Source organism: Ursus americanus, chromosome 23 (genome assembly GCF_024610735.1).
Source record: "Ursus americanus isolate L20-20 chromosome 23, mUrsAme1.1.p, whole genome shotgun sequence".
Taxonomy (NCBI): Eukaryota; Metazoa; Chordata; class Mammalia; order Carnivora; family Ursidae; genus Ursus; species Ursus americanus.
The window spans coordinates 13,653,032-13,669,151 of record NC_142149.1 but is presented as its reverse complement, the minus strand read 5'-3'; the positions used below and the strand labels follow the sequence as shown (position 1 = coordinate 13,669,151).

Here is a 16,120-nt window from a genome sequence, read left to right as displayed (position 1 = left end):
CCCAAGGTGAGATCAAGAGTCAGACCCTTAACCAACTGAGCAACATAGGCACCCCAGAAAGTTCTTCCTTTTAATGAGATGACACAAACTTAGTGTTTCCACCAATTAGTCCTGGTTCTGCCTGTTGGGAGTCATGTGAAATAAACTTAACACCTCCTCCACACAGTCCTTCGAATCATTCACAACATCTACAATTTTACTCTTGTTTTTTCTTTTCAGGCCAAACATGCTCAAATACTTTAATCATTTCTTACAGCACATTTTCCAGTCTTCACAACCCTGATATTCTTCCCCTCAATGTCCCTCTACAAATGTGGCACCTGAAAATTATTTCTTATTCTGCTCATCAATGGTCATACAACACTGACAATTTTTTTCTTCTTGAAGCTGTAGAAGGATAAATTCATTAAAAGCATAAAGTAACAAAACAGAGTGAACAACTGCTAATGTTTTCAAAGAAAAGCTGTTTTGTTGTTGTTGTTTTTAAAGTAATTCTATGCCCAACGTGGTGCTCAAACTCATGACCCTGAGATCAAGAGTCACATGTTCTACTGACTGAGCCAGTCAGGTACCCCATGAAAAGCTGTCCTAATCCTTGTGGACTTGGGCACATTTACATAGTTTATATAATCAAAATTATTTGTTCTAATCATAAATGTGACGAGCTTTCCTATACAAATATACATTGATTTGTATATATATTTGGTTTGGGGTTAGCATGTGGTTTCCACAGAAGCTCTGTTCCTACAGTGTCTACAATGTTCCTTCTACACACCCAAACTGGCCTGGCTTTCCTAAAGACACTAATCAGCTCAAAGGAGCTCATAGGTGGCAGGGGAAGGCAGGCTGGAATGAAAACATTTGCCAAAAACATAATTAAGAGCAAGCATAAGTATTATAGGTCTCCATTTTAAAGTTTGTTTGGCTTTTACTCAGGCAAGATAAGTAGGAGGTTAATGACTAACAATAAGTTTCAAGTTTCATTTCTAAACAAACCCACAGAAACTTCAAAGTAAGGAACACCAGTAGTGGATTGAATAGTATCCCTCCAAAATTCATGTCCACCCGAACCTTAGAATGTGACCTTATTTGCAAATAGGGTCTTTGCAGATGGAATTAGCTAAAGATCTTGAGATGAAATCTGGTATCTTTGGGGCGCCTAGGTGGCTCAGTTGTTTCATCGTCGGACTTGATTTCGGCTTGGGTCAAGATCTCAGGGTTGTGAGATCAAGCCCCACCAAGTCTGCGTGAGATTCTCTCTCCTTCTCCTCTGCCCTTCCCCCTACTCGGGCATATACCCTCTAAAATAAATAAATCTTAAAAAAAAAAAAAAAAGAGGGGCATCTGGGTGCTGATTCAGTTAAGCATTCAACTCTTGATTTTGGCTCAGGTCATGATCTCAGGGTCATGAAACAGAGGCCCGTGTCAGGCTCTGTGCTCAGCAAAGAGTCGGCTTGGGATTCTCTCCCCCTCTCCCTCTGCCACTGTCCTCTCTCACTCCCTCTCTCAAATAAATATTGTTTAAAAAAGAAAATCAGGAAAGAAGGAAGGAAGGAAGGAAGGAAGGAAGGAAGGAAGGAAGGAAGGAAGGAAGGAAGGAAGGAATCTGGTATCCTTGTAAGTGGAAGAGAGGACACAGAGCAACACGCAGGAAAGGTGATGTGAAGGTGCAGCAGAGAGTCACGTGATGCATCTGTCTATAAGCCAAGAAACGTCAAGGATAGCCAGAGACCACCAGAGCTTGCAACAGGCTACCTGAGAGTCTCCAGAAAGAACCAATCCTGCTGACACTGAGATTTCAGACTTCTGGCTTTCAAAACTGTGAGAGAACACATTTCTGTTGTTTTAAGGGACTCTGTTTAAGGTAGTTTGTTCCGGCAGCCCTAGGAAACTTATATTTGGGTGCCGGGGAAACGAAGTGCTGCTCAACAGAAAAGGCTCAGACCACTTTAAAGAGACAGAGGTAGGCAGAGAAGCTAGAAAAGGCAAGAGTGGATTCTTTCCTAGAACCTCCAGAAGGAGCATGGCCCCACTGATGCTCTGAGTTTAGACTTTTCACCTCCACAACTCTGAGAGAATAAATTTCTACCGCCTAGTTCGTGGTACTTGGTTACAAGAAACCAAGGCAGCTATGGACTCAGCAATTAAAGCAACAGCTAGGTCGGGCAGCCCGAGTGGGTTAGGAGCACACATTCTGGAGTGAGAATACCTGGGACTTAATCCCGACCCTGCTACTTACTACTAATTGTGTGATACTGAATAAATTATTTAACCTACCTATGCCTCAACTTCTCCATCTGCAAAATGGGGTTACAGTACTTGTATCAAAATGTCTTTGTGGAGATTAATAAGTTCAAATATATAAAGCACTTAAAACACTGCTGGCACCTACTGGATGCAATATGCAGAGTTGCTATGATTTTCCTCATCTTATGAAGTATGTGGTATCTACCTTAAAACAAATAATTACAGGGCGCCTGGGTGGCTCAGTCGGCTACGCGTCTGCCTTGCCTCAGGTCATGATCCCAGGGTCCTGGGATGGAGCCCCACATCATGCTCCCTGCTCAGCGGGGAGTCCGCTTCTCCCTCTGCCCCTCCCCCCCACTTGTGTGTGTGTTGTCTCTCCCAAAAATAAATAAATGAAATCTTTTAAAAAATCAAATAATTACAAGTGGGAAGGGTGTTTTTGTTCTGTTCTGTTTTGTTTTAAAGGAGAAGTCTTCTAGGGTGCAAGAGGGGAAAGAGGTTCAGACAGAGAACGCCCTAGGAAATGACATACAGAGGCCAAAACTTGAAGGATAAGTTAGGCAAATAGGGTTTGGGATGTTTTAGTTTGGTTTTTATTTATTTTGCTTTGGGAGGGGGGAAGCAAGAGAATTAAATGTACAAAATTAGGGAACTGTGAACTTTCTGTTAAGGAAAACCTGTAAGGTTTTTCAACTAGAGGGAAAAGAGACCTGATCAAAACTGCTGCTTTAAAAATCATCCAGGGGCACCTGGCTGGCTCAGTCAGTTAAGCGTCTGCCTTCAGTTCAGGTCACGATCCCGGGATCCTGTGACAGAGCCCCACATTGGGCTCCATGCTCAATGGGGAGCCTGCTTCTCCCTCTTCCTCTGCCCCTCTCCCTACTCATGCTCTCTCTCTCACTCTCTCTCTCTCAAATAAAGAAACTCTTAAAAAAATAAAAATAAAAATTAATAAAGATAAAATATTGTCCAGCTACAGAACAGAGACTAGAACTGGGGAATGGGAAGTTACATATAAAGCAGTTTGGAGGCAACTGAAGTAGTCTAATTGAGATGATATTGGCTTGTATTATGGCAAGAACAGTGAGAATGGAGAGAATGAGATTCAATATTTAAGAGGTCATGAAAAGATGGGGGCGCCGGGTGGCTCAGTCAGTTAAGCGTCCAACTCAGTTTCAGCTCAAGTTGTGATCTTAGGGCTGTGAGATCAAGCCCCGAGTTGGGCCCTGTGCTCAGCACAGAGTCTGCACGAGTTTCTCTCTCCCTCTCCCCCTACCCCTCCCCACATGTGGGCACACACTCTCTCAAATAAATAAATAAATAAATCTTTTTTAAAAAAACGTTCACTAACACACTTTTTTTTAGGTATGCCCCCCTTGGGCAACAGGTCCGCTGACTCATCATCTTAAGCTTCCAAGGAGAGCATATATCAAACCTCCATACTGTCAACTGAACAATTACATGACCGAAAGTTTCACCAGCAGTCCACATATAATCTACCACAAGAGGGCATCAAACTGAAATTGTTCTAATCTAACTTTTAAAAAGATGTAAAATCCTTCTGATTTACTGAAATTATTGACAAGGAACACTTAATTACCACTAACAATGATATTTAATGTTTTTTATTTGGCTTTGTAAAAATAATAGTAAAAAATCGCAGCATGAAAAAAAGACATCCTTATCTGTCTGAAGTTGTCACTAAATTTTGTATACTTTATTATGTAACAAAAAAGGCAATTTCAGGGGCACCTGGCTGGTTCAGTAGGTAGAGCATGCAACTCTTGATCTTGGGGTCATGAGTTCAAGCCCCACATTAGAGTAGAGTTTACTTAATAAAAAATACATATATTTATAAAAAAAAAGAAAGAAAGAAAGGCAATTTCAGGGAATGAGTAACTCTTTCAAAAAAAATAAATCAAATGAATAGTTCCACTGCCAAATACAGAACTTAAAGAATTTTACTATTCAATTTAGAAAAGCAGATTATTTCATCTCATCAATGATGTATCAAAAATCCATCCCCAGGTGCTTCAAAGGTAACGTAAGTCCTCTGACTCACATAATTACAAAGGTTTATACACATTTAACTACATTTAAAGAATATTCTCTCCGACCTGAGTGTTGTTTTAATACTAATATCGATTTATCAGAGAATAGAACTTTTTTGGAAAGCCACTTACATTTTCAAAAATGCCTTTGTCTCAAATTTTTAAAGATCTCAGAAATACCCAGTCCAGGTATAGCAAAAGTCATTACACTATCTCCACCCCCAATCCGAGTATATAAGCACTGATTTTTAACAACTAAAACAATATAAGTTGCAGACATCGCAAGATAATGCCTTGGAAACTAGACGACAGTATAAAATTAGTTAACTGAAAATATTCTTAAAATTAGGTTCTGAGAAAAAATTCCAGGTCCCACTTAGTAATAGCCACAGTGTCTTGGGCAAGCCCTAGGGCAAGTTATTTAACCTGTCTGAGCTTTAGTCTCTTCATCTATAAAATGCAGACAAAAATAACACCTACATTATTGGGTTGTTGCAAGGATTCATGAAAAAAACATAAATGCTTAGAACACTATGAGGCACATAGTAAGTGCTCAATAAAAGTTGTTGGCTATTCATTACTAGTCTATCACCTACTGGTTCCACCTTCGGGTCCCTAAAACCTAGGTTTAGACCTTACAATTATATTGTAATAAATCTTATAAATGTCAAGGCCTATCGATTTTTGGTCAAAGCACCTTTAGCAAGCATCTCTCTGGCCCAAAAGGGCAGGACAGAGAAGGAAGAGAAAAGCAGGGAGAATGAACATCCAAAAGGATGAGGAAGGGCAGGATAGGGAAGGGAAGTATAGGAAGGGAAAATAGCACAGACTAAATTTCACTTACTTCCTAGTTTGTTCACAGCAATCCCAAGGACTCTGAGCCCTTTCAAGAGGGCATTTGAGACTGAGTATGAACATGGCGTGTTACTGCTGAATGTCTATAGAAAAGTACAAGCACCAGGCTCCCTGAAGGACAGTGTCACTGACTTTTCACTTAAAATGAAATACAGCATCAAACTTCAAACCAAAACATGGTTACAGTGATCTCACCAATTGTAATAACCTTGCCAACAAAAAGTTTCCATGCTACAACCTCCAGAGCAAGAGATCAAAAAGATAGCACAATAAACACCATGACCAGATATTTGGGAGGTAGGGGGGCAGGAAAAAAATTACACAGATTTTAAAAAAATAACTGATCCAAATCAAAAGATGCAAAATATACATTTTAAAACTCATATACTCTTTCTCTTATCAGTTTCTGAATTAAGGTAACAGACTAAATCCAAGTATCTCATTTTGCTCCCTCCTGAAACCGTCTTAGAACTGCCAAAGAAATATTTCTTAAAACATTAAACTCACAAGGATAGAGAAAATAGCAGAGACAACAAACAAAATTTGGAAGCAGGAAAGCAAACAGACGAGTGATAACTGCAGTGAGCAGAGCCAAGAAAGCCCAATCCCAAACCAAAAGGGTGACGCTGAGAACCAATAATCACAATTCCCAAAAGACAGTGAAAATGGAAAAAGGAGTATCTACAGCAGAGAACTGCTTGAAAGCTGCTTAACGAGCAGATCCCTAGACCACCTGTACCTGTCCTCTTCAGCCACTGAAGGCTTAGTCTCTAACAGAGGTAACACTGAAATTCTCTGGACTAGGGGACACCAGTTCCCTGCTCAGGTGTGAACAAAGGTACTGCTGTAGAGAAAATCAAACACCGAGGGGCTATACCAGTCAGATTCTCATGCTCCAGAAAAGGCCTCTCTGGGCCATCTGATCAGCTCAAGAAGGACTAAAAATAGTGAGTGACATCAGCGATGCCCAATAAAATAAATAAAGAAAATCACCCAGTGGTTAAGCTCAAAACTGATAAAGGCCTACCCACTTGCTCAGAGCCTCCTATCAGCTGTATAATCCCACAGTGTTAATCAGGATCAGAAAATTATGAACTAATAATCTGAGGATGGAAGAGACCAAAACAAATTCCAGGAAGAAGCAATTAAGAAGAAAGAGACTACGCACAGAGGGGAAACACACACACACACACACACACACACACACACACACACTCTCACACACTCATACACACAAAAGTATCACTAATATCCTCAGAAAAGAGAAAAAATTATATCCATGAAACAAAAACAGGATTTTTATTATTTTTTTAAAGGAGGAAGATTCTAAGAACAAAAGAGCTCTTAGAAAATAAAAATAGGATAGCAGAAAAGAAAAACTAAATAGTAGGACTGGAAGACTAAGATAAGGAAATTTTCTAGAAAAACTGAGCAACACCCCATACATACACACAGGTGCGCTTACTCACTCACACCTTAAAGGAGAACAAAGACAAAGAGGAAAACTGGAGAAAAAAGATAAGAAAATCAGAACACCAAAATAGGAAGTCCAGTGTTCAATAAAATAATGGCACAAGGTAAATACAACAGGGAAAAGGGGAGGAGGAAGTCCTCAAGAGAAGTTCTCAACTAACTGCCAGATTGAAAGTACCCACCAAACACCCAGTGGATGAAAAAACACTCACACAAGGCCATACCACTCGAAAACTGCAAAACACTATAAGAGAAGATTCCATAAGTTTCCAGATAAGTCCAAACCAGTCACATACAATCAATGAATGGATTCAGATTTCTCAACAGCAACACTGCAAGAAGACAACTGCACAAAACTCGGAGGATCTCTGCTTACTCTGTACCATTTTTATAATCAAAGGATGAGCCCAGCTAAGATTCTTATCTCTACCTGGCCTGGCTCACCCAGGTACTGATGAAGTTCCTGCTCTCTTCTCCATGCCCTGCTCTGATGTTTTATCTCATCCCACCACAGATTTTCTGATTTGACCTAATTCTGAGAGCTGAAAGAAGGCTCTGAAGACTTCAGAAGCTGAAAATACAACGTAGCCCACTACCTCTGATCATATTTTTACAAGATGTCAAAACCAAGTCCACACTACAACCCTAGCCAAGATCTGACTGAGGTACATGCTCTGCTTTTGCAGACCGCCTCCTGACCTGCCTGGAAGAGATTCTTGAAAACCCCCAGAAAAGCAGAAGCCTATGACCATAAGTCTGTTCAGCTTATCTCTTCTCCTGCAAGGCTACAACCAATAATGACAAAACTGATCTTTTATAAGACAGCTGGTTTGTTCTTGCCAGCCCATTTTACATATAGATATAGCAAAACTAAAAAGAGAAGCAAGAAAATCCTAACACCAAAATTAGGGTGGAGATTACCTCAGAGCAGGCTATAGGGAGCAGAACCAGGGAAGGGCCCACAGCAGCATCTGCCTTGTAATATTCTGATTCCTACCCCAGGCAATTAATACACTGGTGTGTAATTTGGTTTTTTTTCACACATTTTTCTTTCTTTGCAATTTAAGAAACTTTTAACGTACGTATTCCTTCAAGTTAGAAATTATTTAACTATATAATTCATTATTAAATCACAAAGGTTTATATTACATCAGCAGCATAGCTCTGTTGTATCAGTCATGAAGGAACTGGCTTAATTTTAAATACACACAAAAATTAAGACCGGATTTACTTACATTATGAGTCTTCGGTTTAAGAACCAGTATTTCCTCCGACTCCTGTCATATCCAATAGGTTCATGTCGAATATATGGTTTGTTTTTTTGGATTTCAGCAACACAGTCAGTCACACCAGGCACCTTATGTGCTACACAGACTTCACACTGCCATTCATCCTCTGGCACCTCCTCAAGAGGTGGTTTCACACATTCCAAATGGTATACTGCTGAACATGTTTCGCAGCAGAGCAAATCCCCAAGTTTGTGACAAACCCGACAATGGTCGTCATACTGGATCACCCCTTCAGACATCAACTCCTCACGAGCAATATTTGTGGTAAGAAACTGATCAACTAAGAACTGCAGAACTTTGATTTTGTTCTCTACTGGTCCATACGGATAGTCCTCTGCTTCTTGGTAAGGAAGAACGTGATGGTACTCCTTATCACTCTCACAGTACACCCGCAGCACCTCCGGCCACGTCATCCCGTCTATGAAATACAGCGTGGAATTAACGCTATCTTTCAGATCAGCAGGTCCAAAGGTAGTATTGGAAGTGTCTTCTTCACGCAAAACTGCTTTCAAAAGCACAACGTGCATTTCCGCCATAAGTGTGCACTGCTCTTGACTCACCAGAGCTGCACAAAAGTCCTCAAAGCGAAAAGGAGATAACCTTAAAACAGTGCCAAAGTTCCGCAGTACCTCATAAATGGCAATAACATTCATTATATGCTCATTAGGCACCATTAAATCCTCAGAGGACTTGGGAAATTCAAGGGGGGGGATGTCTTTTTCTTCCAATATCGGAGAACGAGGCCGATGTACTCTTGGTTTTCGCCTACCTGTAAAGAAAAAAAATGGCATATTTACAAATCAGTACATTGTTTCTTTTTTAAAAATATTTATTTAAGTAACCTTTTTTTTTTTTTAAGATTTTATTTATTTATTTGACAGAGAGAGACAGCCAGCGAGAGAGGGAACACAAGCAGGGGGAGGGGGAGAGGAAGAAGCAGGCTCCCAGCAGAGGAGCCTGAAGCGGGGCTCGATCCCAGAACGCTGGGATCACGCCCTGAGCTGAAGGCCGATGCTTAACGACTCAGCCACCCAGATGCCCCTTAATTAAGTAATCTTTACACCCAAAGAGGCACTCGAACTCACGACCCCGAGATCAGGAGTCACACACTCTTCCAAATGAGCTAGCCAGGTGCCCCACAAATCAGTGCATCATTTCTAAAACTAAGAGTTTTCTAGTTTTTCCTACCTGGATATATACCTCATAAAATAGGTAAGCATACTTCTATTTTCTAGTAACTGCCGAGTTAAAATAATACCAATAAATAATGATTTAGCTCTAATTTTTAAGTCTATAAAAAATCTGAATTCAAAGTTCTCCCACTATATTACAAACTACAAGTAAAAAAAATTCAATTATAATCAGCTCTCAATTATCTAGAGGGGTTAACTGGTGTATAGGTAACCATGATAAAAAATAACTGCATTTATGAAAGATGTGAAAAGAACGTAAATGAGAAAAAACATCCCCATGTAAGATAAGAGGCACACTAGAGCTCATACTGCGTCTGCTGCGATACAGAAATGCCTCTCAACGAGGCGCCTGGGTGGCACAGCGGTTGGGCGTCTGCCTTCAGCTCAGGGCGTGATCCCGGCGATCTGGGATCGAGCCCCACATCAGGCTCTTCTGCTATGAGCCTGCTTCTTCCTCTCCCACTCCCCCTGCTTGTGTTCCCTCTCTCGCTGGCTGTCTCTGTCAAATAAATAAAATCTTAAAAAAAAAAAAAAAAGAAAAGAAATGCCTCTCAACAACCAGACACGAAGCTCTCTGGTGAAGCTTCCCTTTTCCTCTGCCAGAAATGCTTCCTGAGAGCCACCTATCGGGAGAGCTCCACAGTGAAGCACAAAGTTAGGGCTGACAAAGAAAGGAAGGAGGAAGTAGGAGAGGAGGAGACTCCCGGTGCTGGGAGAAGGAAAAAGGGAGGCTCAGACAGGAAACAGACAACAGACTATGTCTACTTTTTAGCAGTTAAACAACTGTAGGCTCCTCTTCCCCAATTTATGAGATGTGATGTCCAAGAATACATATGTATGCATATAAATTATCAATATACAGCACATTTGAGAACTTAGTTTGTACCAAGCATAGAGATCTCATTTAATTCTCTGAATGAGTCTATGAGGTATTTTAATAAGCCCTGCTATATAAATAAGAAAACCTGCTGAAAGAAACAAGTTTCTGGGGAGCCTGGGTGGCTCAGTCAGTTGAGCATCTGCCTTTGGCTCAGGTCATGGTCCCTGGGTCCTGGGATCGAGCCCCAAGTCAGGCTCCCTGCTCAGCAGGAGCCTGCTTCTCCCTCTCTCTCCTGCTTGTGCTCTCTCTCTCTGTTACTGTCTCTCTCAAATAAATAAAATCTTTAAAAAAAAGTTAAAAAAAAAAAAGAAACAAGTTTCTCCTAAATTACTATGCCTGTATTACTATTATTATTATTATTATACTTTCCAATGATGTTTACAGAATAGGAAATGTATTTTTTAAATATCAGAAATAGGGACACCTGGGTGGCTCAGTCAGTTGGGTGGCGGCTGCCTTTGGCTCAGGTCATGATACCAGGGTCCTGGGATCGAGTTCCACATTGGGCTCCTTGTTCAGCAGGGAGCCTGCTTCTGCCTCTGCCTGCCGCTGCTCCCCTGCTTGTGAGCACTCTCTCTCTGACAAATAAATATTTTTTTAAAATAAAAATAAATAAAATAAACAATTCTAACAAAATCAATTAACATTAAATTCATTTTTGTACAATTAACTTTTATCAATCATGATTTTGGGTTACTGGTAAACCCTTAACTGCCTGCTCCCTCCCGCATTCCTGAGCTCTCACGTCTGGCTTTGTCTCATTATCTTCAAACTAAAAGGGTGTATGGTATCAGGAGAAAAAAGTATGCTAAAGAAGATAAAAGGGCAGATATTTTAATTTCTACAGTGCACACCCAATATTCATTCACTGAAAAGATTTTCCAAATTAAAGTATATCCATTACTTTCTGCAGGAAAAAGTCCAAGGGATCACCCTGGCCAGACATTGATGGTGAGCCTATATAGTGAGAAAGGAGCCCACATCTCAGCAAACTTCATAAAAGTGACACCATCCACACAGATGCAGTTTTCACAGATTCCATTAAATCACAGAATCACCAAGAGAGTAAGCATCGTGATCGGTAATCCAGTCCATTTTACTGTCTCCTGGAAATTATCTGGGACTTATCTCCATAAATATAAATGAGAAAGGAGTAAAAGGAAGACTAAACCTAGAGGAATTCCCTCAAATAAGAGAAGAAACACAAGTCAGCAGAGGAGACAAAACTGCTTCTAGAAACAGTCCCTGCATTCCTTTTCGATGTTTATGCAAAATGCTGTCAGCATCCAAGTAAAGAATCACAGAAGGAAAGGCTGGAAAAGCAGTTCTAGGACCAGAAGAATGTAGATGTCCTTAAATGTTAGGTGTAAGAGTCTGTATAGTACTTTATATCGGCAGTAATGAGGGTTGTTAACAGGTTTTCTAAACAGGGCGGGGCAAAGGGTAGAATGTTCCAGAGAGACTTCTCTGGCTTCATTGTATAGAATGAGACCAGAGGCAGGGCATCTTCTGCAATTAACCACAAGATGAAGACTGGGATTCAGAGTTTGGCTGTGAGAACAAAAAGATGGATACAAGTGACCTTATGAAAAAGAAATCAACTGGTGTGGAATATACCACCACCACCACCTTGAGATGTAACTGCATAAGTTACCATTTCCTTCAAAAGCTTATTTTAACCTCCCCAGGCTCTTCTGAATTCCCGTAGCTTTCTTCAAACCATGTTACCTCATATTATAATTTACCTTTTCATGGTATCTACTACTCCATCTCCCCAGCTGAACACCTCTTATGCCGAAGAGAATCTGGCGTATTTCTTTCATTAGTAAGTATTTGTCCAGTATCATTCCCTATAGAGAATTTCCCTTCCCCCACACCACATGATAAGGATGGGGCCCCCAATCACAGTATTCCAACTCCTCATCACTGGCATGGGGATATGACCCAGGGCAGCCCAGCAAGGCTGCCTAGGATTTTATATTCAGATGTTAAATGACAAGTGCTCTGAAGCCCTTTCTTTCCATGAAGGAGGTGAGAGCTGTCCGTGGCTAACCCATCTCTACTCCCCTCATGGAAGAAGGGAATAAGAATGATGGACAGAAGCAGAAGTAAGATATTAAGTACTGATAATTCTTGAGCCCTCGGTGGAATATATCCTCCAGTTTTCCCAGCTACAGAAACCAAAACCATTTCCCTTATGCTTAAGTGAACACGTTGGTTTTCTATCACTTGCAAATAAGAGTACTCATTAAAAAGTATCTGACACTGTAACCCGTAGCCTTTTTATAATGAGAAACACAATAAATTACTATTTAAAGTCTATCGATGAAAGCAGTTAACGTTAAAAAAAAAAAACTGCTGATAGTAATCTATTCGTAAAGCAGTTAACAGAAATACTGTCTAAGTTTTTTTATTTATTTATAATTTTATTATATAATTATTATCTAATTTTATTTTTTAATTAGTTTATTTTTTCAAATTTAATTTAATTTTTAATTTAATTTAAATTTAATTTTTTAAATTATTTTTTTAGAGGGGGGAGAGTGGCAGAGGGAGAGGGAGAGAGTCTTAAGCAGGCTCCACGCCCAGCGCAGAGCCCAATGCAGGACTTGATCTCACGACTCTGAGATCATTATCTGAGCACAAATCAAGAGTCAGACACTTAACCCACTGAGCCACCTACATGCCCCTAATGTCTACGTTTAAGGCATCATCTTTCATACATTCTGAAAGATTTTGGATAACCACTGTATAGATGTGATCTTTAACAGTTCATTTAACTTTTTATTAATAAGCTAAAGTCTGTTCATTTTCTGTTGGTATTAGAGGTAAAAGGAAAAAAGGCAAAAAAGGCCCAAAAATTCTACATCCTACATATCTAGCTGGAAACCACAAAACAGCTTCTATTCAAAATATGACTATAGTCATATACATACTGAAAGTGTGAGCGCTTTTGAAAGTTAACATTAAATATAGGTCAGTTCCCTCTCATTATCGACATATATCAGTTCCTTTTCCATTATTGGAAAAGTATAAATTGTTTCCATTTTTTAAAAGGCAATTTGGCAAAAATCTATCTGAATATATAACCCTTTGACCCAACAATTCAACCTCCTAGAATTTATCCTACAGATACACACCCCACACACATCTTCTTTTTCCATTCATCTGTTGATGGACATCTGGGCTCTTTCCATAGTTTGGCTATTGTGGACATTGCTGCTATAAACATTGGGGTGCAGGTCCCCCTTCAGATTACTACATTGGTATCTTTGGGGTAAATACCCATAGTGCAATTGCTGGGTCATAGGGTAGCTCTATTTTCAACTTTTTGAGGAACCTCCATACTGTTTTCCAGAGTGGCTTACACCAGCTTGCATTCCCACCAACGGTGTAGGAGGGCTCCCCTTTCTTCGTATCCTCACCAACATTTGCCGTTTCCTGACTTTAATTTTAGCCACTCTGACCAGTGTGAGGTGGTTGTCATTTTGATTTGTGTTTCCCTGATGCTGAGTGACGCTGAGCACTTTGTCATGTGTCTGTTGGCCATTTGGATGTCTTCTTTGTAGAAATGTCTGTTCATGTCTTCTGCCAATTTCTTGATTGGATTATTTGTTCTTTGGGTGTTGAGTCTGATAAGTTCTTTATAGATTTTGGATACTAGCCCTTTATCTGATATGGCATTTGCAAGTATCTTCTCCCATTCTGTCGGTTGTCTTTTGGTTTTGTTCACTGTTTCCTATGCTGTGCAAAAGCTTTTTATCTTGATGAAGTCCCAGTAGCTCATTTTTGCCTTTGTTTCCCTTACCTTTGCCAATGTGTCTAGGAAAAAGTTGCAATAGTCGAAAAGGTTGCTGCTTGTGTTCTCCTCAAGGATTTTGATGGATTCCTGTCTCACATTTAGATCTTTTATCCATTTTTTTTTAAGATTTTTATTTATTTGTCAGGAAGAGAGAGCACACACAAGCAGGCAGAGTGGCAGACAGAGGGAGAAAGAGAAGCAGGCTCTCTGCCGAGCAGGGAGCCCAACACAGGGCTCGATCCCAGGACCCTGGCCTGGGATCATGACCTGAGCTGAAGGCAGACGCTTAACCGACTGAGCCACTCAGGCACCCCTCTTTCATCCATTTTGAGTCTATTTTTGTGTATGGTGTAAGGAAATGGTCCAGTTTCATTTTTCTGCATGTGGCTGTCCAATTTTCCCAACACCATTTGTTGAAGAGACTGGTTTTTTTTCCATTGTATATTCTTTCCTGCTTTGATGAAGATCAGTTGACCACGGAGTTGAGGGTCCATTTCTGAGTTCTCTATTCTGTTCCATTGATCTATGTGTCTGTTTTTGTGCCAGTACCATACTGTCTTGATAATTACAGCTTTGTAATAGAGCTTGAATAACATCTTCTCTTCCATCCTAATACCACCTATTCTATTCTGTCAGCTTTTATTTATTTATTTATTTATTTATTTATTTTAATGATTTTTTATTATATTATGTTAGTCACCATACAGTACATCTCCGGTTTCTGATGTAAAGTTCGATGATTCATTAGTTGCGTATAACACCCAGTGCACCATGCAATACGTGCCCTCCTTACTACCCATCACCGGTCTATCCCATTCCCCCACCCCCCTCCCCTCTGAGGCCCTCAGTCTGTTTCTCATAGTCTATAGTCTCTCATGTTTCATTCCCCCTTCTGATTACCCCCCCTTTCTTTATCCCTTTCTTCCCCTACCGATCATCCTAGTTCTTATTGTTCCATAGATGAGAGAAATCATATGATAGTTGTCTTTCTCTGCTTGACTTATTTCACTTAGCATTATCTCCTCCAGTGCCGTCCATGTTGCAGCAAATGTTGAGAACTCGTTCTTTCTGATAGCTGAGCAATATTCCATTGTATATATGGACCACAACTTCTTAATCCAGTCATCTGTTGAAGGGCATCTTGGCTCCTTCCACGATTTAGCTATTGTGGACAATGCTGCTATGAACATTGGGGTGCATATGGCCCTCCTCTTCACTACGTCTGTATCTTTGGGGTAAACACCCAGTAGTGCAATGGCTGGGTCATAGGGTAGCTCAATTTTTAACTTTTTGAGGGACCTCCACACTTTTCCAGAGTGGCTGTACCAACTTGCATTCCCACCAACAATGTAGGAGGGATCCCCTTTCTCCACATCCTCTCCAACAATTGTTGTTTCTTGCCTTGTCTATTTTTGCCATTCTAACTGGCGTAAGGTGGTATCTCAGTGTGGTTTTGATTTGAATTTCCCTGATGGCTAATAATTTTGAACTTTTTTCATGTGTCTGTTAGCCATTTGTATGTCTTCATTGGAAAAGTGTCTGTTCATATCTTTTGCCCATTTTTTGATTTGTTTATTTGTTTCTTGTGTATTGAGTTTGAGAAGTTCTTTGTAGATCTTGGATACCAGCCTTTTATCTGTAGTGTCATCTGCAAATTTATTCTCCCATTCCATGGGCTGCTATTCTGTCAGCTTTTAAAACATGCTGCTTGCAGTCCACAGTTTGAAAATCACTTCTCTAGAGAAACTTTCCTCATGCATATGCAGAATATTCGGTATTGTTTTAAAAAGCAAATAAACAGCCAATCAAACTGAAACAACCAAAATGTGCATCAGCAGGGGAAAGATTAAACTGTGGAAATGTCATCTGATAGGATTCTATACAGCAGTCTTGAGTAATTTAGGGTTTCATATGTCAGTATGTATCAATCTTAAAAAAAAAACAACTCAAAACAAAAAAAAAATTGCCGACAAAAGGATAAACAACTTGAAACCATGCAAAACAGTTTTATCTGTTGCTTATGGGGAGATATATAAATATACATACATACATAGACACATATACATACGTGAAGTAGTATTTAACATAACCACAAGAATGTAATCTCCTTCAAGGCAGGGAGTTTTCTCTACCTTGTTTGTTGCTATGACTAGTGGCTGGCACATAGTAAGATACATAATATTTACTGAAAAAATTAGTAGTTTTTAAGCGCTAGCCCAATTACACAGAAAATTATGTCTCTACATTATTTGCAGATGTTAGAAATGTGCTTTTACTCTTCACTATGTAAGTAAACAGAGGACTATAATGAGAACTCCTGGAACAGTGCT

The 16,120-nt window shown here is 40.0% G+C and overlaps 1 protein-coding gene across 14 annotated transcripts in view; it reads right to left on the bottom strand.

Moving 5' to 3' along the window:
* Positions 1-16,120, bottom strand: part of BPTF (bromodomain PHD finger transcription factor) — a 142,559-nt gene that overhangs the window by 96,164 nt on the left and 30,275 nt on the right. For all 14 annotated transcript variants that reach the window (XM_045814374.2, XM_045814378.2, XM_045814384.2 and 11 more), the window contains exon 2: positions 7,862-8,684. In XM_045814374.2, the coding sequence (XP_045670330.2) occupies positions 7,862-8,684 (823 nt within the window). The remainder of the gene's footprint in view (positions 1-7,861; positions 8,685-16,120) is intronic.